The 26,262-nt window shown below is 36.5% G+C and overlaps 5 protein-coding genes across 10 annotated transcripts in view; 2 read left to right on the forward strand and 3 right to left on the reverse strand.

The window, feature by feature from the left end:
• LOC106649689 (neurofilament heavy polypeptide-like) overlaps positions 1-4,522 on the forward strand; it is a 41,568-nt gene extending 37,046 nt beyond the window's left edge. For both annotated transcript variants that reach the window (XM_014367255.2, XM_014367263.2), the window contains 3 exons: positions 867-1,004; positions 1,513-1,578; positions 1,880-4,522. In XM_014367255.2, the coding sequence (XP_014222741.1) occupies positions 867-1,004; positions 1,513-1,578; positions 1,880-1,924 (249 nt within the window). In that variant the 3' untranslated portion in view covers positions 1,925-4,522. The remainder of the gene's footprint in view (positions 1-866; positions 1,005-1,512; positions 1,579-1,879) is intronic.
• A 1,324-nt stretch (positions 4,523-5,846) lies between these two features.
• On the reverse strand, positions 5,847-7,133 carry LOC106660573. Its single transcript, XM_014383613.2, has 4 exons — positions 6,726-7,133; positions 6,497-6,658; positions 6,264-6,416; positions 5,847-6,196 (listed from the first exon to the last, which is right to left on the reverse strand). Exons 1-4 carry the CDS (start codon positions 6,789-6,791, stop codon positions 6,038-6,040), a joined length of 540 nt encoding a protein of 179 aa, XP_014239099.1. The 5' UTR covers positions 6,792-7,133; the 3' UTR covers positions 5,847-6,037.
• A 1,458-nt stretch (positions 7,134-8,591) lies between these two features.
• Positions 8,592-10,825, reverse strand: LOC106647986. The gene is made up of 3 exons (XM_023460573.1): positions 9,368-10,825; positions 9,142-9,291; positions 8,592-9,057 (listed from the first exon to the last, which is right to left on the reverse strand). The coding sequence occupies exons 1-3, from the start codon at positions 9,633-9,635 to the stop codon at positions 8,750-8,752; spliced, it is 726 nt and encodes a 241-aa protein (XP_023316341.1). The 5' UTR covers positions 9,636-10,825; the 3' UTR covers positions 8,592-8,749.
• Positions 10,826-11,322: 497 nt separating this feature from the next.
• Positions 11,323-17,223, forward strand: LOC106650724 (synaptojanin-1). 3 transcript variants are annotated; one of them, XM_014368910.2, is made up of 3 exons: positions 11,323-11,562; positions 11,648-11,857; positions 12,734-17,223. In XM_014368910.2, exon 3 carries the CDS (start codon positions 12,840-12,842, stop codon positions 16,074-16,076), a length of 3,237 nt encoding a protein of 1,078 aa, XP_014224396.1. In that variant the 5' UTR covers positions 11,323-11,562; positions 11,648-11,857; positions 12,734-12,839; the 3' UTR covers positions 16,077-17,223. The 3 variants fall into 3 exon arrangements, with proteins under 3 accessions (XP_014224396.1, XP_023316337.1, XP_023316336.1); XM_023460569.1 differs by having other exon boundaries at positions 11,323-11,558; XM_023460568.1 differs by having other exon boundaries at positions 11,323-11,857.
• Positions 17,224-18,268: 1,045 nt separating this feature from the next.
• Positions 18,269-26,262, reverse strand: part of LOC106659831 (probable WRKY transcription factor protein 1) — a 44,123-nt gene continuing 36,129 nt past the window's right edge. For 2 of the 3 annotated variants that reach the window (XM_023460594.1, XM_014382550.2), the window contains 3 exons: positions 20,365-20,549; positions 20,147-20,287; positions 18,269-20,016 (listed from right to left, as the gene is read on the reverse strand). In XM_023460594.1, coding sequence (XP_023316362.1) covers positions 19,863-20,016; positions 20,147-20,287; positions 20,365-20,549 — 480 coding nt within the window. In that variant the 3' untranslated portion in view covers positions 18,269-19,862. Of the gene's footprint in view, positions 20,017-20,146; positions 20,288-20,364; positions 20,550-26,262 lie in introns of those variants that run through there. The other variant, XM_023460595.1, reaches the window with a different exon arrangement.

A 26,262-nucleotide genomic window follows, 5' to 3' on the forward strand; every position in this document is an offset into this window, starting at 1 on the left:
TCGATAACAGAAATATAATCATGTATTGTGCTACCGATAGAAATTAGACGTTTATCCAATATTTATTTATAGCAAAGTTGTTAATGGCAACGTTGTGTTATGTATTTCAATATGAAAAATAAATAATATTAAATTTAAACGAGAAACTTTAAGTTTTTATTTCCCTGAGTTTTTTTTTATTCTTAAAAACAATAAATAAAAAACGTCTAATTTTACGGATATCAAGCAAATACAATTACGCTGCATAAAGAAAAAAATAATCGCTGCAGAGCTTATTGGAAAATAAAAATTTTTAATATCCAGTAATTAAATAAAGTATATGAGAAAAGGCATTCGTAATTGCATTTGTTCACGTAGTGTTCTTAACTATTTATGCATATCATAATTGCATGCAACAGTTGCTTTGTTTTAATCATTAACGAACACTGAAAATCATTAAACGCTTGACTCATCGTTCGAATACAAATGACATTTTATTGTAATTAGTCGAAATAATTTACTGTTCATCGAAGTAGCAGATATAAAGATCAATACTTGGATTGAAGATGTGTAATTACAAAAATGTATATGTTAATATTGACTTCACTGTGTAAACTACAAAGTTTACAAGTACTTATTTATTCATTCACTTTTTCTTGGAATTTTTTAAATGGAATTATTAAACTGATTTAATTGAAAAGTTATAAAAAAGGTTTCTTTACCAAGCGTGAAATGATTTCAGAACAATGTATGATTAACTTTTTTGTCAAATATAAAGGTTTCAATGAAAAAATCAATTGAAGCCATATGCATGCGACAAACGTAACTTCACGAGTTAAATTTGAATCTAAGAGTCATTCTTCATGGTAAATTTCAAAATTTTACAGGAACTTGAGACGGTCCCAGAGCCACCAAAAACAAATGGAATTCCTGATGATGCACCCGTAAGCCCACCACCAGCTATACCTACTGAGATAGTTCAATTGGCACCCGCCATCACCGAGGACGTCGCTTCAGTGATCAAGGTATGTTACGTACACTAGCCAAAGTTATACACTACAGCTTATAGAGTAATTGTAGAATATTTACATTGAAATAGACTTTTTAAGAATTTCTTAGCATATTTTGTACACTTCATATTTGATTTTAAAGTTATAGGATATGTTTGAAATTATAGAAGTTATTTTTTAAAGTTATACGAGTTCATCTTTCTATTCGAAATTTTTAATGAAAAAAAAATTAAAAATCTATGAAGCTAATATTTTACAATTAATTTCAATACTCATTCGAATCTAATAAAGTGGTCAGACTTACGTGTACACACTTTATTTAACTTAATTCTGGCAAATGATGATCGCCAATCAATTATCACTGTTTGCGTTAAAACAGTGATAATTCTTAAGATCGCTATTATTAAAAATGTCGATCTGTGAAGACATTTGAGCGAGGGGCCATCTGATGATTTTTTTTGTTTTGTTATTTAAGATGATTTTTCTATATGATAGAATTATATACTACTTGTATGTCTTTTAGGCCATCGAAGAAATTGATATCAACGAGAAAGCTGTCGCAGCCGCTGTTGAGAGTGCTGGAGTGAATGTAAGTTTTTACTAATGCTTTTATAGTACTTTACGATACTAGTAGCATAAGTAACACTTTATGGCACGAGTATCGTACGATAATATAATCGTTTATAGTACTGTGCAAAGTTTACATTTATGCCCCCTTTTCCGAGTCATGAGTCCACAGAAAAGCCACAGAAAAGCATGCCATAAATGTGAACTTCTGCCACGCAGTGCTATAAAAATTATTAGCGATATACATAAAATTCAAATATTATTCAGAATAAAATACTATTAAACCTTCAAAGTAATGAAAAAACAATAAAAATTTTTTTTAGGAAATCGTCGCCGATTCGGTCCACCAAAACAACATGAATGAATAAATGCCGCTAACCGAACCGTATTTGGGAAGAAGAAAGTTTTTTCTCTCGTTAAAACCAAAAAAGTATATTATATAGATATGTATATTTGGACCATTCCTTTTACAAAACCGAAAATGACGTTTTTCGTTACGAGCAACAGTAAAAAAAATAATAAAAGTATATGGAGGGACGAAGATGACTACTATTAAATACTTAACGTGGTATCGCAATATTGCACACAGATTTTTTAAAGTAGGCCTATATTAATTGTTCATATATTCATAATGGCACTTGACATCAAGCAAATGGACTTGACAGAGAAAAATGATGTAGTTTTTTCTATTGCTACTTGGATTTATTTGAAAAAATTGACCAAAAGTTTTAGATCCAATAAAAAAGAATGATTTGAATGCATATTATTAATAGAAGCGCGAATAAAAAGTTTGAAGAAAAATAAATGGTAATGTATGACTCGAACGACCACCGTCGATTTTTTCCGGTTTTGCAAACCGAGAGTCATTGCCGATTCATAAGCTATTTCGCGAAGCGAGCATACGAGAAAGAAAGTTTTTAAATACTGGGCCGTGCCCAGCCGCAGGTTATAATGATATTTCCCTGCAGATTGTAGAAATTTTAAAGTGTCATTGATTGTTATTAAGATTAATATTAATAATTAAAAAAGAGCAGCATCAAAACGAAAGACATTAAATCTGCGATGGACAGAAAACAAAAGTTTAACATTTTTTTTCCTTCCATCGCAAATGTGTCGCTCATCGTTTTGCACTCTACGAGAAATACTCAAATGAAAATGATTTTAAAAAATAAAGATAAAAAAATGATAGAAAGAGAATGAAATGGGTTACAGCCTACCGTAAATACACTATTATTGTATACTGTAGAGAAAAAACTTTGTAGGAGGACGGAAAAAATAAACTGTGGCGATATTTGATTTAGCTAAGCTTAAAAGTTTTAAAAGTGTAGCGATGGATGAAAGGAAAAGTAAGTGCGCAAATATTTGTGAAATTGCGTAATTTTAATGAATGTGAGTGCACGAAAGTATACGATTTGATTAAGAAAGGAATTCGATGCGTAAACGGTAGACGTATGCAGAAAAGAAAAGTATGCTCGACAAAACGAAAAATATGAAGTTGCAAATGCGGTGAATGCAAAATTTGAAAATAGTTCACTTAAGGACCGGCACATAAATATTGTATGGTTATACTCGTTAAGCACTCATTTTCGATAATATTAAAAAATTTTTTACGCACAAGAGTTATAATAATGCAACGCTTTTTTGTGATTTATTATTTTCGCTACTTTTGTACGAGTACAATCAACGAAAAACTAAGACTGCAGGTGCAAACTCTTCCATGAGAAAAAGAATGTCAAAAATTTGATAAGCCTAATATTGCTACGAGTTTATAAAACATCATCAAATGAAAAATACACGATGATACAAAAAATGTATGAGATACATGAGTACAAGTAAACTCGAGCAGTGTAAGTGATATTTAATCTAGCGTAGGGAATGCGTTTGTATAAATTCAATGTCTGTTAAGAAAATTAAAGAAAAGAAATAAAAAATAAATACGTTACTTTTTACGCACGAGAAAAAGTACATCTTGATCTCTTTTTGATAATCGGTATACATTGCCTAATATACAATCAAAAAAAAACTTGAAACATAAAGTTCTTAAAAGACTCAACTTTACTACAATATCAGCTTTAAAATAAAATTTTTCATAAAACATTTCTACGTTTATACAGATTTCTAGAGTGAAAAGTGAATACTTGAACTTGGAAATATCCTCACCAGAAAATTTTTACAGGAAAAACGTAGCGTAGAAACCAATATTCAATAAAAAAAAAATTAGTACATTGGAGAAACATGAGAAAATATTAAGAGAAGTAAAATACATTTAATCGCACATGCTCCCTACTCGGATTGAGATAATGCAGAAAATGATGAAATTCTTAGTAAGAGAGCAAAAAAGAACATAGAATTGAAGTTACGAGAGATAACGAGGGAGAGTTTGCGTTCGCAAACGTCCGCAAAAGCGGCATTGATTTTAAATACGATATATTACTATAATTACTAAGGTGAGATAGTGAGAGAATGTGAGATAATGTATGTTTGATAAAAGTACGAGAGTAAAAAAGGATACGAGGAGTTAAAATTTAAAAACTGTATAGTAAACTTTATTCATAATGGGAAATTTAACATTATCTGTAATAATATTTACAACGAAATTTACATGCCGTTTCCACTAGCGAGGAACGACCGGAAGTTTAGCGACGAGAGCTAACTATTTTTATTTGCGCACCTTTCTATCTTTGCTCTGCCGTACTCGTTATTGTATATCGCTTTTGAAAATGTTCTTCCACAATTATGGCAACACACGTTGACAGTTGAATTCACTGCAATTTTTTTCGGCGAACCACTAAGCCTCGAAGAGTGTCTTACTGAAGTATCGCAAGATCGCAGTGTTTCTACTAGAGGTTGATTTTTCACAAGTGACAAGTTGTTCCAGTCGGCAGTTTTTTGATCAACAGTTATAATAGTAAACTAAACTATTCTACATTAATCTATAACCTATAATAAACTGTGAAACAAATGTACAGCTGTTCGTTTTATTCTTATCCTTTCAATTTTCTTCCAATCCTGTGATGAAAAAATTGATTGCTAAATTTTGAATTTATTTTTATTTTTAGTATATTTTTCGAAGCAATTACTTGACAGAGTTAAGTCTTCCATATTTAAAACGAAAAGTAGAATTTCTTCAAATTTTAGCTATACTTTTTATGTTAATGAAAAAGGTTGGTGATTTCTTTCTAACTTTGTTTGATAAAAAATGATTGAGAATTAACAATTTTTATAATTTACATTTCTTATGAAAAAATCTGATACATCTGATATATCTGATAACGTGACGCCATAATTATAGTACCTCTTCGATTGTGACGTAACGCTCGTGGTTTCAAATGCCATATCTCAGTTAATAATTTATTAAGGGGTTACATACATTTGTGTGATGGAAATTTTTTTTTGTTGAAAAATTATATTTCAAAAACTAAAAATCTAATCTATTCGAAATTTTTACACGCTTATCCATTAAATGATCTGTAAAAAAAATTTCAGACAAAAATATTGAAAATTGTTGATTTTCCATCAGTTTTCCTCTGTCATCCTGTTGTCATGCGTTAGACAGGATATTTCTTGACAGGATCATTGTAAACCAAAAATTCGACTTATTTCTCAAAGTTTATATACTTGGCTAGGAATTGAATGAAAAAAAAGTAAAAATAAATAAAAACTGATAATTTGGCACGAGTTCGAATGATTTTTTTGCCTATATTGAGAAAAAATACGCACATATTCGGTAAGAAATGGACAAAAAATCATTCAAACTCGTTCCAAATAATCAATTTTTATTTATTTTTACTTTTCCTTCGTTAAATCACTAGCCAAAAGTATAAGCTTTGAGAAATAAGTCGAATTTTTGGTTTCAGATGATCCTATCAAGAAATATCCTGCCTAGTGCAGGACAACAGGATGACAGAGGAGAACTGATGGGAAATCAACAATTTTCAATATTTTTGTCTAAAATTTATTTTAGCTCCTTTAATGGATAACCGCATAAAAATTTCGAATAGATTAAATTTTTAATTTTTGAAATATAATTTTTCAACAAAAAAAAATTTTTTTATCACACAAAGTTATGTAACCTCTTCATGGAAAAATAAACAACAGGTGTCTAATGATTTTCAGAAATCTACACAGTGGACCTAATGAATTTTCTTGAAGAAATTTCTTGATTTTTGGTATATGCGTATTGAAACAGTATATTTTTCTTTATTTGATCTCTAACTTCTTAATTTTCAGAAGAAGCAGTGATAATAATTTTTAGTACATGAAAAAATTATAAAATTGTCCTTTATAAAGATAGTTTTATTTGAATACAATATTAATATATTTTCAAAAATTTATATTCTATTTGATATAATAATTATACTAATTTCTGGAAATATGAAGTCATTTAAATGTAGACTTCTTTAATAACATAAAATTAAAGCAAATTAACTCAAGTAGTGAGTTTCAATAAAATTTTAGATGCACTTTACAAAAAGAAAGTTTTAACTTACAGCAGTCTCAATAGTATTTATTAACAAATTTAGTTCAGTTTTGTTGAGCTCTAATTCTAATACTTTATGATTACGATTTTCTTGAAAACTCAAGTCAAGTTGTAGAAGTGGTTCTTTTACAGATATCATTTTACTTGACCCCATAATATACTACAAATAAGTTTAGAAATGATTAATGATTTTTATTTATGCATATTTTAAAACCATAAAAGTGTACCTTCAACCTCCAATCATAATTGTCTAATGTAGAAAAATGTTTACTTGAATATTTTTGTAGTAAAGAATCAGTTATTTGATTTCTGTGAAGTCTTAAGCTTTTTAATAAAACCACTTTTACATGCTTTGACATTAACTGGTATTGTAAAGGCATCTGTAAAAGACAAAAATATTAATCTGTGATGATGATTTAAAATGATGATTTTCTTTTGTTATTTTCCATTTGAAACTTACTTTTTTTTCGTCATCAATAAACAAACAAGCTGGATTGTAAAAAAGTGTAATAAAAAATGTATGAACTTTTTTGAATTCTTCCTTGGACCAACCTATCTGTTTGAATTGTTTATATGTTGGACCTGCTAAGTTGCACACTTCATCCATGCAACTATGAACAAACTAAGAAACGTAGAATTTTGGAGATGTTTATAATATAATTGTTAGTTTAATAAAGTGTAAAACAAACTTTCAATAATTCAACTTGATTATTTTCAGCAAAAAGAATGCAGTTCTCGATTTCTTTGAACTCCATTTTAAAAACAGAGCACAGCAATGTCTGCAATACTATAGTATAAAAATTCTACCAAAAATTACGATAAAAACTAGCGGCTTATGACACTCTCAAGTCAAATTCTACATTAAGCATTGTATCTATTGAAAAATACTTTTTTTAATTTTCTTTTAATCTATGTATCGTACCGTAATCGCAATTACGTATAGGTTATAGTTTTCTGAGGGTGCCCTCACAATATTTTTTTCTGCATTAGTATTTAAAGACATATTCTTCAAGAAAATAACTTCTGGAAAATTTCTATTTAAGATAGTTACAAATTTATCCTCACAGAACTCTCAAACATTAAAATGAAAATTATTTCTGAATGTACGAAATCAAGAAAGTGTGTAGTAACCTTACATTCCCACACAACAACCCAAAAATAATTCATACTTAAAGATTCACACAAGTTAATGAAAGCTCTAATTTTTATAAAATTTTAAGTGATTGAATGTAAAGTGCATCGTTATTGCATATTAAAAAACATAATTGATAAAGCATTTATTAATGAACAATAGATTCTGAAATTTTTCGAATTGTCTGTACTACCGATACATGTGGACCGATACAGGTAGAGAGGCAAAACGACTCAAGTCCATTTTTATGAAAATCGATATTATGATGAAAAAAAACCATATTTAGTGTCTATGTTAAGTTACAAGAGTCAGAATAGACGAGTATAGCGTATATCGTTAATTAGAGCATCGTGCATAACGACTTGAGGCAATTTCGTGAAAATCGGGGAAAGACAAAATGACTTGAGTCCACCTTTGAGATCTGCCTAGAGTCTACTTTGATTTGAAATTGAAAGAAAATGATATTCGAACATATAAATGGCTTCTGCACTGCATTTGACTAATATAATGTTAAATGAACTATTTATCAATGAAAAATCATTAAACGAGGTAATGATCACGAACTGAGCGAAATTATCGATATTGAAAAAAGTGTGACCGCCAAAAGTGGACTTGAATGCAAACCGTAGGCAGGCAAACCGACCTAAGTCCATATTTTTTGCTCCGTATCATCGCTATGATGATCCTTTCAATTTGATAAGTAGATAGGCCAAAAGATACCTCACAGTAGCTTAAAAAATCATAGTTTCAGATCTCAACTCGTGCGCATCTAGTTAGTCACTCACAAGTAACTTAAAACGCGTTTTTCCGGAAAACACCAAAAGTGAACTCAAGTCATTTTGCCTTTACACCATAGATGTAAATTAAATGTTTCGCGATCCCGTCAAAATCTTAATTTTTGCATTATTTCAAAAGATTGTATGTATAAAATGAATTTCAAGCACACATCACATACCCATAAACAAAAACAGAATTGTATCTACTCACAAAGTATGTATTCTGAAAAATCTAGGCCGATTGATTGAAAACATTTAAATTAATAGTGTGATAGCGAAACACTTGAAAATCAAGGAAATCAATCGTGCTCGCTGTCTCTCGTTGAACTCAGTTTAAGGATATAAACTACACTTGACCGTACTTACCGAAACATACAAATCCAGACTTCTGTAGCGCTATATTTTCTATGCACTTTCTAAATGTTTAATTAACAATGAAAAATAGCTAAGAACAAAATATGATTGAAACAATTATTTGAATAAAATCAAAACTTCCACGTACATTATAGTATATCTGTATATTATAAGAAACAATAATAATATGCTTTTAAAATGATCGATTGAAGATCATCTCCTCTTTTTAATTAAAACAAAGGAATGAATGTTTTTTCAAATGATTTATTTTTTCAAAGAGGAAGGCACTCGGCACTCACTACTGAATAGGCAACGGTGTTTTATATTTTCAACACTAACAAGAAATTTCTCGATAAAACAAATTGCTCAACAATAATATTTTTAATGAGTATTTAAGTTGTGAGCTTAATTAAAGTTGTTTTAAAAATTAATAAAAAGTATCATTCATGAACTATTTGGAAGATGAAGCTACTTTGTATAAAATATTTTCCAAACTACGATTTCTAAATAATAATTTTTTATATTTGCTATTAAATTTGCCAATTTGACATTCAAGGTCTTCGATTTTATCTTTTAATAATTTATAGATTTCCACGAAATCAGTTTGTGTACATTGATTTTTCATTTTCATGTCGCGATTCTCATAGGTTGAATCAATACGTTCATTCTGATTATCATAATTAACTTGTACTTCACAAACTACGTGCTCTGTTTCTGCCGATATAACTTGATTTTTCATATTTTTATCAATACACTCATCTAAAAAAAGAAAAGATAACTTTTAAATGATTTTTATATTTATAATTTATTTTCACGTGAATAATAATAAATTAATAAAACCACCTTGGCGATTGTAACCGGGTGTACTGGAATTATCATCTTTATCATTTGCCTCAAAATAATTACCATTAAATAATTTCATTCTAGTCCCTGAAGCATAAGGGCCCTTAAATTTGATAGGCGGCGGTTCAGTGAGGAAAAGCGAAGGTACGGCTAAAAATGATGGCGGTAAACTTAGTGATTAAAAGTGTTTTTAAAAGCCAGAAGTTGAAGTAGAAATTTTGCAAACCTGTGGGTTTTAATCTTTTTTTTCCAACAGAAGGGCTATTCAAGAGCTCAGATTGAACGGAGGGCTTGTAATCGTCGTCGGTAAAATGAATAGAGCATACATGACACGAGTTTGGATTCCATCTACCAGCTCTCCTGCATTTTTGAATCCAAATATTCTTGAGGGGTTGTTTTTTGGGAAAAGTGTGATACCTTATATTCATGCCCGCTTTTTTTGTCTTTTCGTAACTGTTGTTGCAGACGGCTACTGTACATCTCAATCCGGGCATCGTCGCAAGAGCTTGTATGCTACAGCACGTTGTGAAAATGTCGCGCGCGAGGACAGGGCGAAGGGATATAAGAAAACCAGTAAAAGATGCAGTGTCGCGAGCGAGTCACAGAGCAAAAGTTTTGAGAAATTTCGCCAAGAAACTCGAGGCGATTTCGATAAACTTGGAGACGCGAGCGAGCGCCGAGTGTCGCACGCCGAGATAAGCCAGCAGCCGCTGCCGCCAACTCGAGACAGCGCAAAGCTCTCGGCTTTCGATAAGTGCCTGTACAAAGATAGACTTACGCCATCATTATATTTCGTGATTACAAAACCATGACAAGCGGGCAGCAGTGGCCAACAGAGACGAGATCTCTTTACTCTCTGACTCGTTGCGGAGATGCGGGCACTGCTGCCGACTGCGCGCGTGAATCGTGAAATGTGAATCTGCACTGCACGCGAACCATGCGTTGAAATTTGAATCTTGTAGGATGGTGTCGCCACCTGTTCTCGCTTGAGCACAACTTGCACGACTCTCTACAGCTCTGCACTTTATACGACACGTCCGAAAGTGCATCAGCGCAATTTTTCGAACTTTCTTTTGCCGAGCTTGTGTGAGCGTCTCGTATTAAACCGAGAGTAATGGGTACATTTTTCGATTCGATTGCTTTCGCCTTGGTAGAAAAAAAAACTAGCGAATGGACGAAAATCGTGCTCGCTAGATATTTATCGGTCTCGCTTGGAACGATTATTATCGATCCGAATGGCCGTTGATAAGAAGCATATAGTCCGCACAGAATATTACCAAGCATCGAAATTAACGCCTCGCAATAATCGCTGCTTCTTTCTTTGCGTATCAAGTGCGATAGGGCAATAAAGAATTGCGAGCAAACCATCGCTGCAGCAATGGTCGTATTTTTCCAAAATCATGCATATTATAATTAGAGTATGCTATTGATCGGGGTTTATGTTTCGAATGACGATCGATAATGATGCTTTTGCTCAAGAGAATAAAAGGTGTAAAAAGTAAAGGGTCATACATGTCGGAGCAAAGGCTACTTATAAATGCGCAGAAAGTAGACAAATCGCACAAGATGCGTCGGAAGGACTTCGGCAAGGTATGCCAAGAAGCCACAAGGAACGTTACAAATGATGCGAGTTGCCGAAAATTCGAGGCAAGCGGGCCAAGCAGATTTATATAGGAAATCGTGGGTCGCGTCGAAGCAAGAACTGGCCTCTTACTCTGTTATACACGGTTTTTGCCTTTTGTCCCTTTCTTATTTGTCGCAGGAGGGGAAGGCGAGCAGGCGCAACATGTCTCGTTGCTGTTCGTCGTCGTGGTCCACGCGGTCGGTACGTTCACGTGCCCACCCTATACGCTGTGCATCATGCATGTGGTGGCATTAAGGTAGTAGTCGTCGCATACATATAGAGGCGGCTGCGCTCGACGCGCCTACGCGAAGGAGCATCGCCTGGAGGGGGCTGGGGAGAGAGCTTGGCCTTGAAAATGAGGTGGCCCGCTGCTTACGAGCGCGGCACACGCGCGAAACGGTCGCGCGCCGCCTATCTTCTTTTCTCGCATTCTCGACGCGCTCTTCTCGCGATATCGTGGCGAGTGCGCGTGCGGGTACGAATTTCGGTAGGTAAAAGCGGCTGCAGCGCCGCCGAGTGCCGACGTCGAGCAGGCCAACTACGCGGAGCCGCAGGCAGCTAGTCAGTGCAGGCAGAGCTGTGTCCAGAGCAGAGTGCGGACACGCGCGAGCTGCGGCGGCGTCGCTGGCTCTACTACATTCGCTTTCTGCACGAGTGTCTGCGTGCGTTGTATCGCTGCTGCCAGCGAGAGAGGCGTACGGACGTATCGATACCGCAGTCGATCCGAAAGGCGCCCCCGTCGTCGTCCAAAGCACACCACTGTGCTCGCCTCGCAGCACGTTACTCCGACCCAGTACGTGAGTTCGCCGTGTCAAAGATCAATAAATATATTATCTTACCTGCTGCTCGTTCGAATCCTCGCTTGTTCTTTGCTCCGAGCAGGAAAAGCCTGCGAAGCCGCTCATCTGCTGCTGCCACTGCTGCTCGATCGTCCCGCCGAGGTCAGCCTAATGCGCTGCGTTCTGTAATTGCTCCGAATCGCTGCGATACATTTTTCAGGCACAGGACGACCGAGAAATCAACCTGGCGACCATGCACTCTTTCGACTCGATGATGTAAACTCTCGCAGCTCGCTCGCCGTCGATCAATCAAGTCAGTAATCGATACTTATTTCTCGAACTTGATCTGGCCACATGTATCCGAGAGCAAGCTCAGCATTTTCATTTCGATGCTTCTCTTACTCATTGCGAACGAACAAATTTACTTTTTCTTAATCCTACTTTCGAGTGCTAAACATTGTCTTCGCATACATTCTTTTTCACAAGGTCAATCGACACAATATTTTTATGTCTCGGACTGTTTCATTATTAAACTTTTTAGCTTTAGCTATGGATCCAAAGATCACATTATTATGAAACATATTAAAACTTTTTATTATGCTTGTGATATATCAAATTTTATCGATTAATACAAATTGATTACGTAGTTGTACATTTTTTGAAAATTTTATTTTTTGAAATGATTGAAAATCGATGTTAGTGAAAACAAAAATCAAATACAATATTCAACCTTTAAGCAAATTGTTATTGACATTCATTCTGTGACAATTTCAATGCCGTCTGAAAATTTGGATAAAATATACTTGATATAAATGAATTAATAACGTTTACCCATTAACTGGTATTGTACTTTATGAGTTTGAAAATTTTTAAAAATTATTCAAGTTTGAATTTTTACTTGTTAGGATGTGTGTATTTACAGCTGACTTTAATTGATACCCGGACTATATACCGAGAGAATATTTAGTAGTGACGTGCGTACCGAGCGCAAACGCTTTAAATGCCTGGCATATTCTACAATGACATGCTCTTACCACTTGCTTGTTTGATCAATCTTTTATATGAACATTAAATAGCGTTATGAATTAAGCATTCTGAAATTATATTTACTTTGCAAAATGCACTTTGAAATAATATTTATTTCAATAAATTTATTCGACGAAAAACTGTAATATCATCATTTTTTCAGATGCACGACAAAAAACAAGGATAATAATTCAGCTACTTGGCACTGAGTATCGAGAGTTTTTCGTTCGTTCAAAGTTCAAGTTCATTGGACATTAAAAAAGGCCACCATGACGATGGGAAAGTGTTTTCGAATTTACGAAAAGCTAAAGCCTCCGAGCCCGCATTCCATTATTATGGAACATCGGAATTGCAATCAAACCCTTCTCTTCGAATCTCAAGTTGTGGCTGTTTTAAGGGAGCACGAAACAGAGTCATTGAAATCTCAGTACGTAAAATTATTGGATGCCTATGGATGTCTCGGAGTTCTTCAGTTCAATTATGGAGACAGTTCATTTTTGTACTTGGTCATGGTGACGGGCTGTTTTTCCGTGGGAAAAATCTACGACTCGGAAATATTTCGGATAACTCAGACTCATTTCATCGCGCTGCATTACAGCCAATCGAATAACGAGGACCGAATATCCGAAATAAAAAAGGTACTGAATTCGGGTACATTTTACTTCTCCTGGTCGGCGGGGACGCAGCACGTGCTCGACCTGACTCTGAGCGTCCAACAGAGGTACTCGCTCAATACGACGGACAACCGGTTCTTCTGGAACCGCATGCTGCACATACACCTGCAAAGATTCGGCGTGGACACGGACAACTGGCTGCTCAAAGCCATTTGCGGCAGCATCGAGATCAGGACGGTTTACGTGGGTCACCGTCAGGCTCGCGCCGTAATCGTCTCGCGACTGAGCTGCGAGAGAGCCGGCACGAGATTCAACGTGCGAGGCAGCAACGACGACGGCCACGTGGCCAACTTCGTGGAAACCGAGCAGATTATTTATCTCGACAACGAGGTGTCGTCTTTCATACAGACCCGAGGCTCCGTTCCGCTGTTTTGGGAGCAGCCCGGCGTCCAGGTAGGATCTCACAAAATCAAAATTTCCCGTGGTTTCGAAGCTTCCTCGCCGGCTTTCAATCGCCACTTCAACCTGGTGAAAAAGCGCTACGGCCAGCAGGTCATCGTGAATCTTTTGGGCACGAGCCTGATCGGCAGCAAGGAAGGCGAAGCTCTGCTCAGCCAACTCTATCAAAGCCATCAAGCGAGTTCCCGTCACCATGACATTCCGCACATTATTTTCGACTACCATCAGGAGTGCCGCGGGGGCAACACCAAGAGCCTGCAGAAACTCAAGGAAAAAATCGAGAGCTACTTGCAAGATTATTCCTTCTTCCATGCGGTGGGGGACGAAATTATGCAGTCGCAAGTGGGCACGGTTCGCACCAACTGTCTCGACTGCCTCGACAGAACCAACTGCGTTCAAACGTTCATCGCGCTCGAGATGCTTCGGGAGCAGTTGGCCGTATTCAAAGTAATCGATAAGCAGCAAGTTGTCTCGAGATTCGACGAGGTTTTCCGTCAAATGTGGGTCAACAATGGGAACGAGATAAGCAAAATTTACGCAGGCACAGGAGCTATCCAGGGTAGTTCCAAGTTGATGGACGGCGCCCGATCGGCCGCCAGAACCATTCAAAACAACCTTCTGGATTCGAATAAACAAGAGGCCATGGACGTGCTGCTGTTCGGCTCGCCGCTCAACACGGAGCTAGCCGACCGAGCTCGGACGCTCCTGTCTTCGAACATGCTGCACGCCCCGTCCAACGTACTGAGGGAAATGTGCAAACGTTACAAGGAATTCGTCGATAGGAAACCGCTGCGCGTGGCCTGCGCCACGTACAACGTCAACGGGGGAAAACATTTCCGTAGCGTCGTCTACAAAGACGTTTCGCTGACCGACTGGTTGCTGGACGCTCCGAAATCCTCAGCGAGCTTGGAAGAGCAAATAAATGGCTCGGACCCGGTGGACGTGTTTGCCGTGGGCTTCGAAGAAATCGTCGACCTCAACGCCTCCAACATAATGGCGGCCAGCAGCGAGAACGCAAAGGCCTGGGCAGAGGAGCTGCAAAAGGTTTTGTCCCGGGACAACGAGTACGTACTGGTGACGTACCACCAGCTCGTCGGCGTCTGCCTCTACGTGTTCATCAAGTCGACCCTGGTCGATAATCTCAGAGACGTCGCCGTGGACAGCGTGAAAACTGGCCTGGGGGGCGCGACCGGCAACAAAGGCGCCGTAGCGATTCGCTTCGTTTTAAATTCCACCTCCTTCTGCTTCGTGTGCGCTCATTTCGCGGCTGGCCAGTCGCAAGTGCACGAGCGCAACGCGGACTACGCCGAGATCACGAGGAAGATCGTCTTCCCCATGGGCAGGACCCTCAACGCTCACGATTACGTGTTCTGGTGCGGAGACTTCAATTACCGCGTGGACATGGACAAGGACGAAATGAAAGAGATGATAAAGCGCAACGAACTCGATGAAATATTAAAATTCGACCAGCTCAAGGTGCAGCAGGATCAAGGCAATGTCTTTAAAAATTATTCAGAGGGACCTATCAATTTTGCCCCCACCTACAAGTACGATTTGTTCTCCGATGATTACGACACGAGCGAGAAGTGCCGTCAGCCGGCTTGGACCGATCGAGTGCTCTGGAAGAGGCGAAAACTTCACGACGTCGAGATCGACCACGACTGGAATCCAGGCAACATAGTGTTTTACGGCAGGGCCGAGCTGAAGCAGAGCGACCACAGGCCGGTCATCGCCATTATCGACGTGGATTATTGCTGCATCAACGAGGACAGGCGGAACAAAGTTTTTCGCGAAGTCGTCGGAGATCTGGGCCCTCCTGACGGCACGATTATTCTCCATCCCGAAGATTCTTCCGACGACGTCGACAACATATACGACGACAATTTCATGACTACTCTGGTGCAAGATCTCTCGGAATTGGGAGAAGTACTGCTGGTGAGATTCGTGGACGACAGAGTTTGTATCACGTTCAGAAATGGCCAGAGTGCCATGTCAGCCGCGCAAAAAGGTACCATTAATATTTACGGCCAGAGCTTGGCGATAACTCTGAAAACGCCTGATTGGGTGAGCTGCGTGGAGAAGGAGATCCAGGCCCTCGGGGACAGCAGAAGCGGCGCGTCGTGTCCAGTGCGACGCGTCGAGGCGATTCCGAGCCACCCGACGAGGCCGCCGCCACCTCCGAGGCCAACCCCCCCGGCGCGACCTCCACAGCCGATGACGCCCAAGAGGGAAGTGGTCGCCACTTATAACACGTCGGCCGACGACAATTCGTCCGAGACGGACTTTGCTATCTACGAGGAAATTCCGGAAACTCCCGTGAGAACTAATGCGCCCAGGCCACCGAGCGCCGTGCCACCGCCTTTGCCGCCGAGGCAAGGACCTCTTCCCCCTCCTCGCAATCCTCCTCCACCGCCTCCACCAAATGCTCAGTAGGACATTGTGTAAATGACCAAATGCCGATGAAAAGTTTGTACTTTTTATTTACAGCACCTTATCGACACCTTATTACGACTCGCATTCAAAATGTTTTCTCTTATGTCTTGAGACGATTGTAATTGTTGTCTGAACAATTATTGTTCTATGTAAACTTGTATCATGCCAGTATCGATAATATTAACAGTTTTAAACTTTATTTATATTAAATGTGTCACGTATATAATTAGCAGAGTCGCTGATGTAACTATATGCTGCTTCATACGACACGTGAAAAGAACTTTATTTACTATGACTACTATTGTTAACGCTGAAACTATACAATTCAACTGAATTAGAATATGCATAAAGTACTTTTTGACTGTTGTGTTTGAAAAATTGATAAGTTTATAATTAAGAAATAAGTGATGGCATTTATTTACAATTTAACATCACACTTATTCTTTCACGAACAATGAATAATTGATGTAGCTATAAGTTGTTACTTCATCTATCTGTACTTATCATTATTATTTTCTCTGTAGTAAAAAGTGTGGACGAAAGCATTTATTGCGTCGAATCTCAATTCTTCACATTGAAAATTTCAAAAATAACACGTACTCCAAAGTAAATAATGCTATGCTTAATCTTCTAGGGAAAAATGAGTATTTGAGCGTACTGCAAACTCATAAGTATTAATTGTGTACATAAAACAGACTCTATTTTTTTAAATAAAAACACATGTACATCTGCAGAGATTAATCGTGCACATACTACGTATATTCGCGTTGAGAATTTTTTAATTTCTATAGATGTTGAATCTTATAGTAAGATCGAAATTTATTCATTCAAAATTTAATATGTACTGGTTTCTTACATTTTATTTTAAAGAAAACATAGGATCGTTTATAAAAAATTTATCATGCGAAGAAATGCTAGTTGACTGAAGGTTCAAGCAGGCTTTATTGAGGTTTATTTTTGATATCTACTAAGTATGAACTGTTACTTCTGATACGAATTTACTTTAATTATTATCATTAGAAAATTTATAAAAAATAATTTTTAGTAATTAAAATATTTTTAATATCAAGTCATGATGAAACATTCTACAAAATGTTATGTTTAAAAACAATATATAAATAAAATAACAGTAGGTGTAAATAAGAAATTATAATTTATAAAAATTGGACTTATTAACATAGTGTAAATATTTATTTTATGAAATTTAAGAGAGCCTAAATAAAATGAATTGTTCCAATACATGCAAAATGGAAACCGATTATTATAGTCCTCTTGAAAACTTAATGGTAACTAACTTTGTTGTCAACAAAATGTACGAAAAAATATGTCTGTATCTCAATGAAGTTTTAACATTTTGGAATTCAGAAAAAGATTTGCAATGAAGAAAATTTCTCAGAGAACATTTACGGAAATCATTTTTTTAATCGTATTTGCAAAAGTTGTGGTTCAAAGAACTTTTAAAATTAAGGTACAAGATAACTAAAGATTCGAATTGCTATAAATTTATGCAAAGATTCAACTTTATTTATATTGAGAGTATATTCAGTCCACATAATGATTGTTGTTTACAAAATAGCTATATGATAGTTAATTTTTATAGATCAAGTATTTTTCGAAAAATATAACTGAATTATTATACTTAAATCGATAGCTTGGCTTATGTTTTTGATTTCAGTTTTGAGTAACAAAAAAATTTGGATCTTGGGTTACTGCAGGTAAATCGGTTATGGTTTTTTTATCGATTTCAATATATGAACTGTAAATATTGTTTTTTTTGCAATGTTAACAGAAATATGTACTGAATTGTTAGAAGTTTTTGAATTCTATTTTTATTTACGGTTATATTTGTTACTTGCAAACTTTGAAGCAATTTTAAGAATTTTGGAAAACTAAAGGATTTTTATTAAAATAAGTCCATGCACGGAACTTGGCATTGTAAAAATTATGGCTTCCAAAGCCGTCTTTTATTTATAAGTATAAATTTATTCCACTAAACTATTGCTATATTATTTCAAATAAACTATTTTTGAACATGAAATGGTCATTTTATCCTTTTAACTAGATCTGAAATTATGTATAACATATCACATTTAGAACATGGCGAATGAAAATCATGTTAAATAAAAAATTAATTATCGAGAATAATAATTTTCATTTATTTGCAACGGTAATAAGTGTTATATATTTTCTGCTAAAGCATATTTATGAATAAAAATACATGTTAAAATAATACAATACACAGTTAATCTATTTAATCATTTTCATGTCATTAGACATATTACTTCCATATAATTCAACACCAAAAGATAATTAACGTAATATCAAAAGAAATATAAACGAAAGAAATTTTTCTTGCTATTCAATTGTTCAATGATGGCAAAATTGCTTTACAAAGTCGTAAGAGTCATGTCTTTCTCTCTTGGTATTTAAATTAAATCTATTATTGTAAAAAATTTCTCTTAAAACTAATAATTCTTAATATATCTTAAATAAAGTTACAAAATGCTTCGAATAAAATTTCAAGTATCCAAGAGTATTAAATAAAAAGCTAAACTCAAAATTTTATACGATTATCATCATATTCACTCATTCAGTAGTTCATTTTAATTCTACATTTAATTTGATTTGTTTCATAATGTAAGTAACATTCATTGCTATACAGTATTATAAGTATGGTATTGCGTCAGTATTATGGTATACATATGATTAATTTTTATGCTATCATTTGCGATCCTACTTTAATAATGTAAGTATTTAAAACCATCGTCAAATCTAGCTTCTAAATTTCCTATTGTTTTTTGAATGATTAAAATATCAATAAAAAAATCAACAAATTCGAAGAATTTCTGTAATATTAATGAAATGATCAAGTTTTATTTTAAAAAACTCGAAATTTCATTTTTTACACAACATGATTAGGCAGTTGATTTGAAATAAGACTTTTCCACCATTTAAAAGTCTTCAAAATCAATTTTCTATAGGAAGTTTATTTGCTAGACCTTAGGGGGCTTCAGACTAGGCTTGTAATCAAGAAAATCACCTCATCGTAATTATTCAGATTTTATTTAACAAGTATCGTTTAATTACCGATTTTATTAATTGATTTTCATAATTCATTTAAAAGTCATCTAGTAGAACAATTTTTCAAAGAACATTACCTGCAATATTTTATATAAGGTAACAAAAAGTTACTATGAATAACTTATGAGCTAATGTAACAAATAAAGGAAAGCCAATTACATTTACACAAAGAAATTCTTCTTTGGCCATTTTTCGTTCTTAATAATTTTTTTTCTTTGTTCAGAAGGTTTCACCGATGCAAGTCGGTGCTTAATTCTTCATTAGTCTTATTTAAGATAAATATAAATCATCGAAAAATGTTACTATTTTAATAATACAAAAACTATACTTTCATTAAACTAAACAATTCATTTTAGCTATTATCATCAAACAATTATAATACGTACAGTGATGACATACTAACACGAAAAACGGTAAAAAGTGGCATAAAACAGCATCTTTTTCGCATTGTATTGACATTGACTTCTTTTTAAAAGCAAGTTTATTTTTATGATTTTTTGTTCATAGTTTTTATAATAAAAAAAAACTCAGCTATGTCAAAAACGTTGCCAATGATTATTTAAATAATTCACCGCGAGGCTGGGAACGATGAGTTTACATTGTAGAGAGAATAGCTAATTAAATGGCACCATATCAGCATGAATACGTATAATAAAAGATTGTGGCAGAATTTGGCACGTTATTTTGAGCTATATGCGGGGTATTTTAGCTTCTTTGCGGTGGATAAAAGATTGGCCGCCTGGTTGCGGCTGCTGTTACTTTTTCGATCCCTTCCTTTTTTGCAGGGCATTTACCAGTTGCCGTTACGTACACTCCAAAGTAGCAGTTTGGCATTGTACACTTGCCATTATGTATACATCTGTAAAGAATACAAAAAAAAAATAAAATGATAAACGATAAACAAAAAATTATCAAATATCCGATGGTTCGTGATGAGGTCTATAATTTTTATTCTAGTTCAAAACTACGATCTGAAAAATACAACTTACAGTCTGTCTGAATTTGAAAAAAATGTTTTTCCTTTAAGTAATTTTAAACATTCTGATTCGTGGCTAGGATTCTTCGAGTCACAGTTACATTCACACCTATCGTCGATGAGCTTCGATACAAAATATGTAGGACACGCGCATCTAAGAAGAAAATCAGTTATCAATATGAAATGATAATTACGTCATCAATAAAGTCAATTTTTTGATTATTTATTTACTGTTTATCCTGTGCCTCTTTTACAGTGTGTTGTGGTGACGATGTTGAAGGGTAGTACGAAAAAGTTTGTAAAGTAGTATCTACTCCTAGCCTACTCCTGGCATCTTTTCTGTCCCGACATTCGCACTCTGTATGGTTGGTGAAGGTGAGCTTTTTTATTGCTGTTGAACCATCGATGTACGAAGCCTAAAAAAAATATGGTCAATAATTAAAATGCGTCGAAATTATTCAGTAGTCAATTGTATTCGGAAACCCCAACAGCGCCATTGCATTTGGCATAACAGTTTTTGCAGTGAATATGCAATATGTGAAAACTTCATACTTGGAGTAAGAGAGTACTTTTGAATTTTCAAAAAATCAATTTTTTTTTATGTTAAAATTATTTATTCCTTCGATAATGAGCTCCTTTCTCAAATTTCTTTTGAAAAGTTGAAGCTTTCCGTTTAGAGTGCTATAAAGGAGTCGACAGAATGTTTTAATTAAACAATGGCATTCAGTAAAATCATAATAATTAATCTTCAAGGACTAGTGCAGTAATCATGCACAAACAATATTCATGAATGATATTCATCAACCTAAAAATCGGATTGATTTAAAAAGTAAATTTATGCAGAAATCATATATTTAATTTACATGTTTGATTAAGAAAGTTTGAGATAACAGCTATCGTGTAAAGCGTAAATAAATCTTGGGACTACGAATACCGGTAATGTCGGTTCGAAAGAGTCACAGATATCATTGGTCGAAAAATCAGTTGCTTTAAAGCGAGATTCACGAATGAAACTCGGTAGTTAGAGGCGCGGCTGACGTGCTCTTGGATCTTCTTCGATTCCAGTTCGGATGGTTGATTTAATTTGTTATTTATAAACGTCATTCGTATAATCGCACGTGTAGCGCACACGTAGCGTTTCTCAAGGAAATTCTCATGGGAAAGAATCGTGCAGTCCCCAATTGCGTTTCTTTCCCTCTCTCTCTTTCTCTCTCTCTCTCTCGTGTTTGCACATGCGCTCTCAAGTTCAAGAGCTGAGTGCAAGAAGGAAAAAAAAGAAAGCGAAACGTAAAAGTTATTAGCATGGTATGGCAGTGTGGCTTTATATGATATACGCGCGTTTGTCGCCCGAGGCTGCATCCCATTCACGAATCGAGCGGACAACGCGCACAAAACACACCCACGTGCGGCGGCGAGCAGGAGGCAGAACCGCATTTGAATCTCGGGATCGAGCTCAACTCGCGAGATCGCGTCGAGAATTGCGAACGAGAGCGACAATATTAAGTCTGCGCCGCACGTTCACGACCGAGCAAGATCCTCGGGGTGTGAGTATATATTTTTGACTGTCGAGAGTTTTTATGGAAGACGCTCTTGCTCGAGATGAATTTCGAAGATGCATCGCGTGCAACTGAACTCGAGCCGCCTCGGGAGCAAACGCGCCGATTTCCAGGTACCTTCCAAAGTAAAAAATGGATTTTAATCATCGACTCGTATCATTACGAAGTTGCCGAGCGTGTACTCGGTGCGACTTGCATCGATTTCTACGGTACGCAGTTTGAATCGAGCAGCTCTTCAACGAGAGATTTCAGTATTTTGCAGTTTTGGATTTAAATATTAGCGCAAAGGCTCGGGCTTCGATGTAACGGAGCTCGAAAAACTTGGCCGTGACGAGACTCGTAGGCAAGATATGGGCATCGGAGCCGTGAATCCACGTACCAACATGCGCGCCGTTAAATTATCATAATACGACGATCATCGTATTTCACACGGTGCATCGACGAGCCACAGAGAGAATAGCCCGAGTCTGCACGTTCGAGTGAACTTACACGACAAGAAATGTTTTATACAAATATGCACATGTGCATTACACGAGCTGTATTAATGCTTGGATACTCGAGAGCTTTGCAGGTAAAAGAGCGAGCGAGCATCAAGCGTTGGACTAGTACTTACATGAGTTGAATTCCTTGACTCACACACACACACATTTTTCACGTTTTCGCAAAACTATATCAAGTAGAGTACTGGAAGCTTAGCCGTGCAGCTAGAATAGTAGATCGCAAGGGATAGTCGTAAAGAAAACGAGCCAGGCCGAGCTAGTGCAGCCAAATAGTAGCGGTCACATTAGCGATCAGTCGAGCGATTGCACGTCAGTCTATATTTGAAAGTCATTAAGTTTTAATCAAAGTTAGATAGGCAGACACGCAGTCTGGAATTTTGCTTCTGCGATAAAGCAATTGCATGAGATCGCGCGTAATCTGTGGCATGTATATATCTGTGTTTATACGCTGTGCGTTGCGCGCAGTAGAGTTGGCTGTTCGATTGACGCAGATCAACGGCATGTCTACACGTTACGATAGGTACGCTCTCGGAGGTGCAGCAGTATACTAAGTAGCAGCAGCAGCTCTTTGCGCGGGAGCAGACATTTATCTCGTGATATATTTGTATATGTGCGTCTATATATATAAATGAAAATACACGATCTCGTCGATTGGATTGCTCCTGCGATAGTCTCAGGCCTCAACCGCTGCCGGGGCTGACTTTTCTCGCGCAACGTTTGATCGTAATTAATCTTCTTAATCGGTCGTAGCTACAATGCGTATAATGCGTCGTAGTCGCTGAGCTCGCACGGACACGCGCTAGTCTGACTATATGGCATTTAGCGCGCGCATAAAGAGAGTCGTAACGAGGGGGTGTCGCGATCAACGATCGCACACTCGCACGACACGCATCGATTCGCCATAGTCGACGTCTTTACTCCCGAGTGCATTTCATTATTTATGGCGTTTGTTGGTCTCGTGCTTTAAGGACAAGCGCGCAAGTATAGAGAGTGTGTAATTTTGTCGCAGTCTAACTACGTGCGCGTGCCAAGTCATGCATTGATCGGCTCGATGATGCGATTCACGCATACTTGCATTATGCGCGTGTCTCGCGGTCGCGGGTGCTTTATATGCATCGAGTTCTCGAATCTCGCTGCAGCTTTCTCAGGCGTCGACGCAAGATTTATCGGCTCGACTCAAACTATGTTGGATGTATGTTGAATTGATTATTACCCCACGCATTTCGATCGCTGCAAATACCTTTCAACTCGTGCCTTCACTGCGTCGAGTTTGTCGTTCAAGTCCCATTTGCGAGTAAATTTCAATTTTCCATCGAGGATCGCTCCTTTCATTTATTTTACTCATTAGTAAAGATTTGGAGGCTAAAAATAACAGTTGCACGCGACAATTATCGTAGGCATTTTTATTTGGATCGAAGGTGCCAGTGTTCATTCATCTTTGAGCCTACCAACGTTTTTATAGCAATGTAGTATCGCCGTTGCATGATAAAACGTCGCTCTGAAACGTTCGTATCGCATTACCATAGAAATTCTTCGGCTTACTATGTAGATACAGCATTTAATCGATTCGAAATTCCTTGAGTTTTCTTGCTGGTTCGCCATACAAATGAATAAAATGATTTAAATCAATATTATCCAAAATTGACTCGATCTAATCGACATATAAACAGCAAAACCAGATTAAGTTTTCCGAGTTCCGAGCCCAACTGCAACTTTGCAGCGCTAGAACGTGGGTACAAGCATTTCTTTGTCCTTACTATGTCGACGGACACTCGAATTCATCATCGCCAAAATGTACACTTGTTGACGCAGGACGTTCGGTATGTTTGCATATACTGCATGCGGCGATTATTTTCGTCTCCAAGTCGCGCTTCTCACTTTTTGAACATTCGTGCATTTGGATGTAACTATTTGACTTGAGCGTAAAGTGCATATTATAGGGGAGCATATCACGCGTGCCGGCTGCAACGGCAGACGCTCCGGCAGGATGCGTACAGTCGTAAACCTCGAGAGCTCAGGCCAAACGTATACACATTTATTTATAGTATATAGTATATTATAATGTCGGAGTGTGCGAGGATAGTCTGGCCGCTGCGTTTGCGCGTCGCGTGATTTAATCTGCGCTTTCTTATCTAACAGGGAGGCTCTTTGAAATTTCAGATGTAATACCAGATGATGACATTACGTTTTATATAATTCAATTTTTTTTTCATAATTCTAAAAGACCGATACTTGGCTTTTAAAATGAAGACTAAACAATTCCCTATCCATTATATCTGTCTACGCGTCATAAACTTGTCTTCCCTTTGATAGTTTTCAATAATTCACTTTGAATCGGTCGCAACTGTTGAGCTTTCATCGGCTTCAAAATTTTGTTTCTTATAGCCAGAACATATGGTGAGCGTTTGTTTTAGTAATTGAGGGAAAATAATATGCACGCTTGTAAATAATTAAATCGTTGAACTTACTTTGTGTACACCAAGTTCAGTTGATGTTCAGCTGGAGAAAAATTTGCTGTAAGTGGGGGAGAACGAGGTGTGTCGGAATATGAGGTAAGTTGGCAAAATGGCATATTTCTCCTTATCAATGACTTGTATAGAGGTGATACTATCAGTAGTCCTATAATACCATAAATATCTAGTTTTTGTATGCAATAGCATCATTTTGGTTCAAGGCATTTATAAGGAGAATACGGTCACCGGAAGATTTGTCATTCGAAAAGTTCATTGAACTTTACTTTGAAAATGCGATTTTGCATTAATTTTAGATACCACATACATAAAACAATCAATTTTCTGCCATATTGGTCATTCCAGGCGCATTCAGGAACTCATTTGCTGAAATACATAGTTATTTATGAAACAAGTGCCCAAATAGTAGATTACGCAACGAGTAATCTCTGCGCTCGGGCGGCAAACGTCGCACTCGTGGGAACACCTACTCCGCACGAGTTGAGTATACTATTTTTTGATACAGCGGCGGAAAGTTCGTTTTTCCGCACGCTTATGAACTTTCCACACGCTGTAGCCACAGCACCGGGATCTTTTACTTTCGAAGCATCCTACTGACTGCGAAAAACGAACTTTCCGCACGCTGTATCAAAAAAGCGTTTTTGGGCAAAAATGTCTTTTTTTAACACTTTATTAAATCCCAAAAAATGAAGTACCAAGAATAAGAGTAGTTATATTGATAAATGTAAAAGAACGAAAGGGAAAATAAAGGTTAAAATAACTTCCAAAATTAATTATCATCATGTAAAAGAACGGAAGATTAATAGACAACATGATGCTGAAAATATAGTAGAACGCCCAAGACATTGTTAGCAAATTTACAATGCACTACTGTGTTAACTTTAAATGAATTTTCACAATGAAATCGCACGCCGCCCTTATGCGCTTGCAAATTGTGATTCATCCACTGTTCTTATAAAAAAAAAAAATTAATACGATTTTATAGATTTCTTTTGAAATTGTATAATAAAACTGACAATAAATACGTAACTACCAATAAAACTGTTGCTATTCATTCTATATTTTCATACTGATAATAAATCATAAAACTTACTAATGCCAAAAGATTGAAGGCAACTTTTCAATATTTAAGTTCACATAGCCAGCGTAAATTCCATATTGTGCCAAACCGGTCGTTTTGCTTTCGGCCACCACATATAACAAGTCTTCAATGCAAAAAATCCGCAGGATTAAGTCATTATGTTGGAAGCATTTAATCCACAATCTGCATTATGTAGCACGCGTCGTACATCGACACATGACGTGGTTGATGTATCGCTCCACGCTTGACTACGTGCACGCCAACACCTTGCTTGCAGCTGCTATTCATGTTTAATACCGAAACTCTTGTACAATGCAGCAATATTCGATGCCTGCGGCGATGACTCAAAAGTAAGGTTTTAACCAAGCGTGCGAGGATGCTAGTGTATATGAGTTTACGGGATGCGAACCTACAAACTCCTGATCACGATAGCGGCAATCCTTTTTCGCTCAAACCCGCTTTATTGCAAGAAAATCTCTTATCTTGAAAATAATTTTTTTTGTGTTTTTTTTTTTTTTTTT

Source organism: Trichogramma pretiosum, unplaced genomic scaffold (assembly GCF_000599845.2).
Source record: "Trichogramma pretiosum strain Unisexual culture from Peru unplaced genomic scaffold, Tpre_2.0 scaffold62, whole genome shotgun sequence".
NCBI classification, from domain to species: Eukaryota; Metazoa; Arthropoda; class Insecta; order Hymenoptera; family Trichogrammatidae; genus Trichogramma; species Trichogramma pretiosum.

What these genes read in the sequence shown, in the direction of transcription:
- LOC106650724 (XM_023460568.1), top strand. Translation starts at nt 12,840, where the DNA reads ATGACGATGGGAAAGTGTTTTCGAATTTACGAAAAGCTAAAGCCTCCG.
- LOC106660573 (XM_014383613.2), bottom strand. Translation starts at nt 6,791, where the DNA reads ATGGAGTTCAAAGAAATCGAGAACTGCATTCTTTTTGCTGAAAATAAT. An exon ending in ATCAAGTTGAATTATTGAAA is followed by an intron (nt 6,659 to 6,725) that starts GTTTGTTTTACA and finishes TACGTTTCTTAG; the next exon opens with TTTGTTCATAGTTGCATGGA. An exon ending in TTATTGATGACGAAAAAAAA is followed by an intron (nt 6,417 to 6,496) that starts GTAAGTTTCAAA and finishes TGTCTTTTACAG; the next exon opens with ATGCCTTTACAATACCAGTT.
- LOC106647986 (XM_023460573.1), bottom strand. Translation starts at nt 9,635, where the DNA reads ATGCCCGGATTGAGATGTACAGTAGCCGTCTGCAACAACAGTTACGAA. An exon ending in AAAAAGATTAAAACCCACAG is followed by an intron (nt 9,292 to 9,367) that starts GTTTGCAAAATT and finishes CATCATTTTTAG; the next exon opens with CCGTACCTTCGCTTTTCCTC. An exon ending in ACCCGGTTACAATCGCCAAG is followed by an intron (nt 9,058 to 9,141) that starts GTGGTTTTATTA and finishes TTCTTTTTTTAG; the next exon opens with ATGAGTGTATTGATAAAAAT.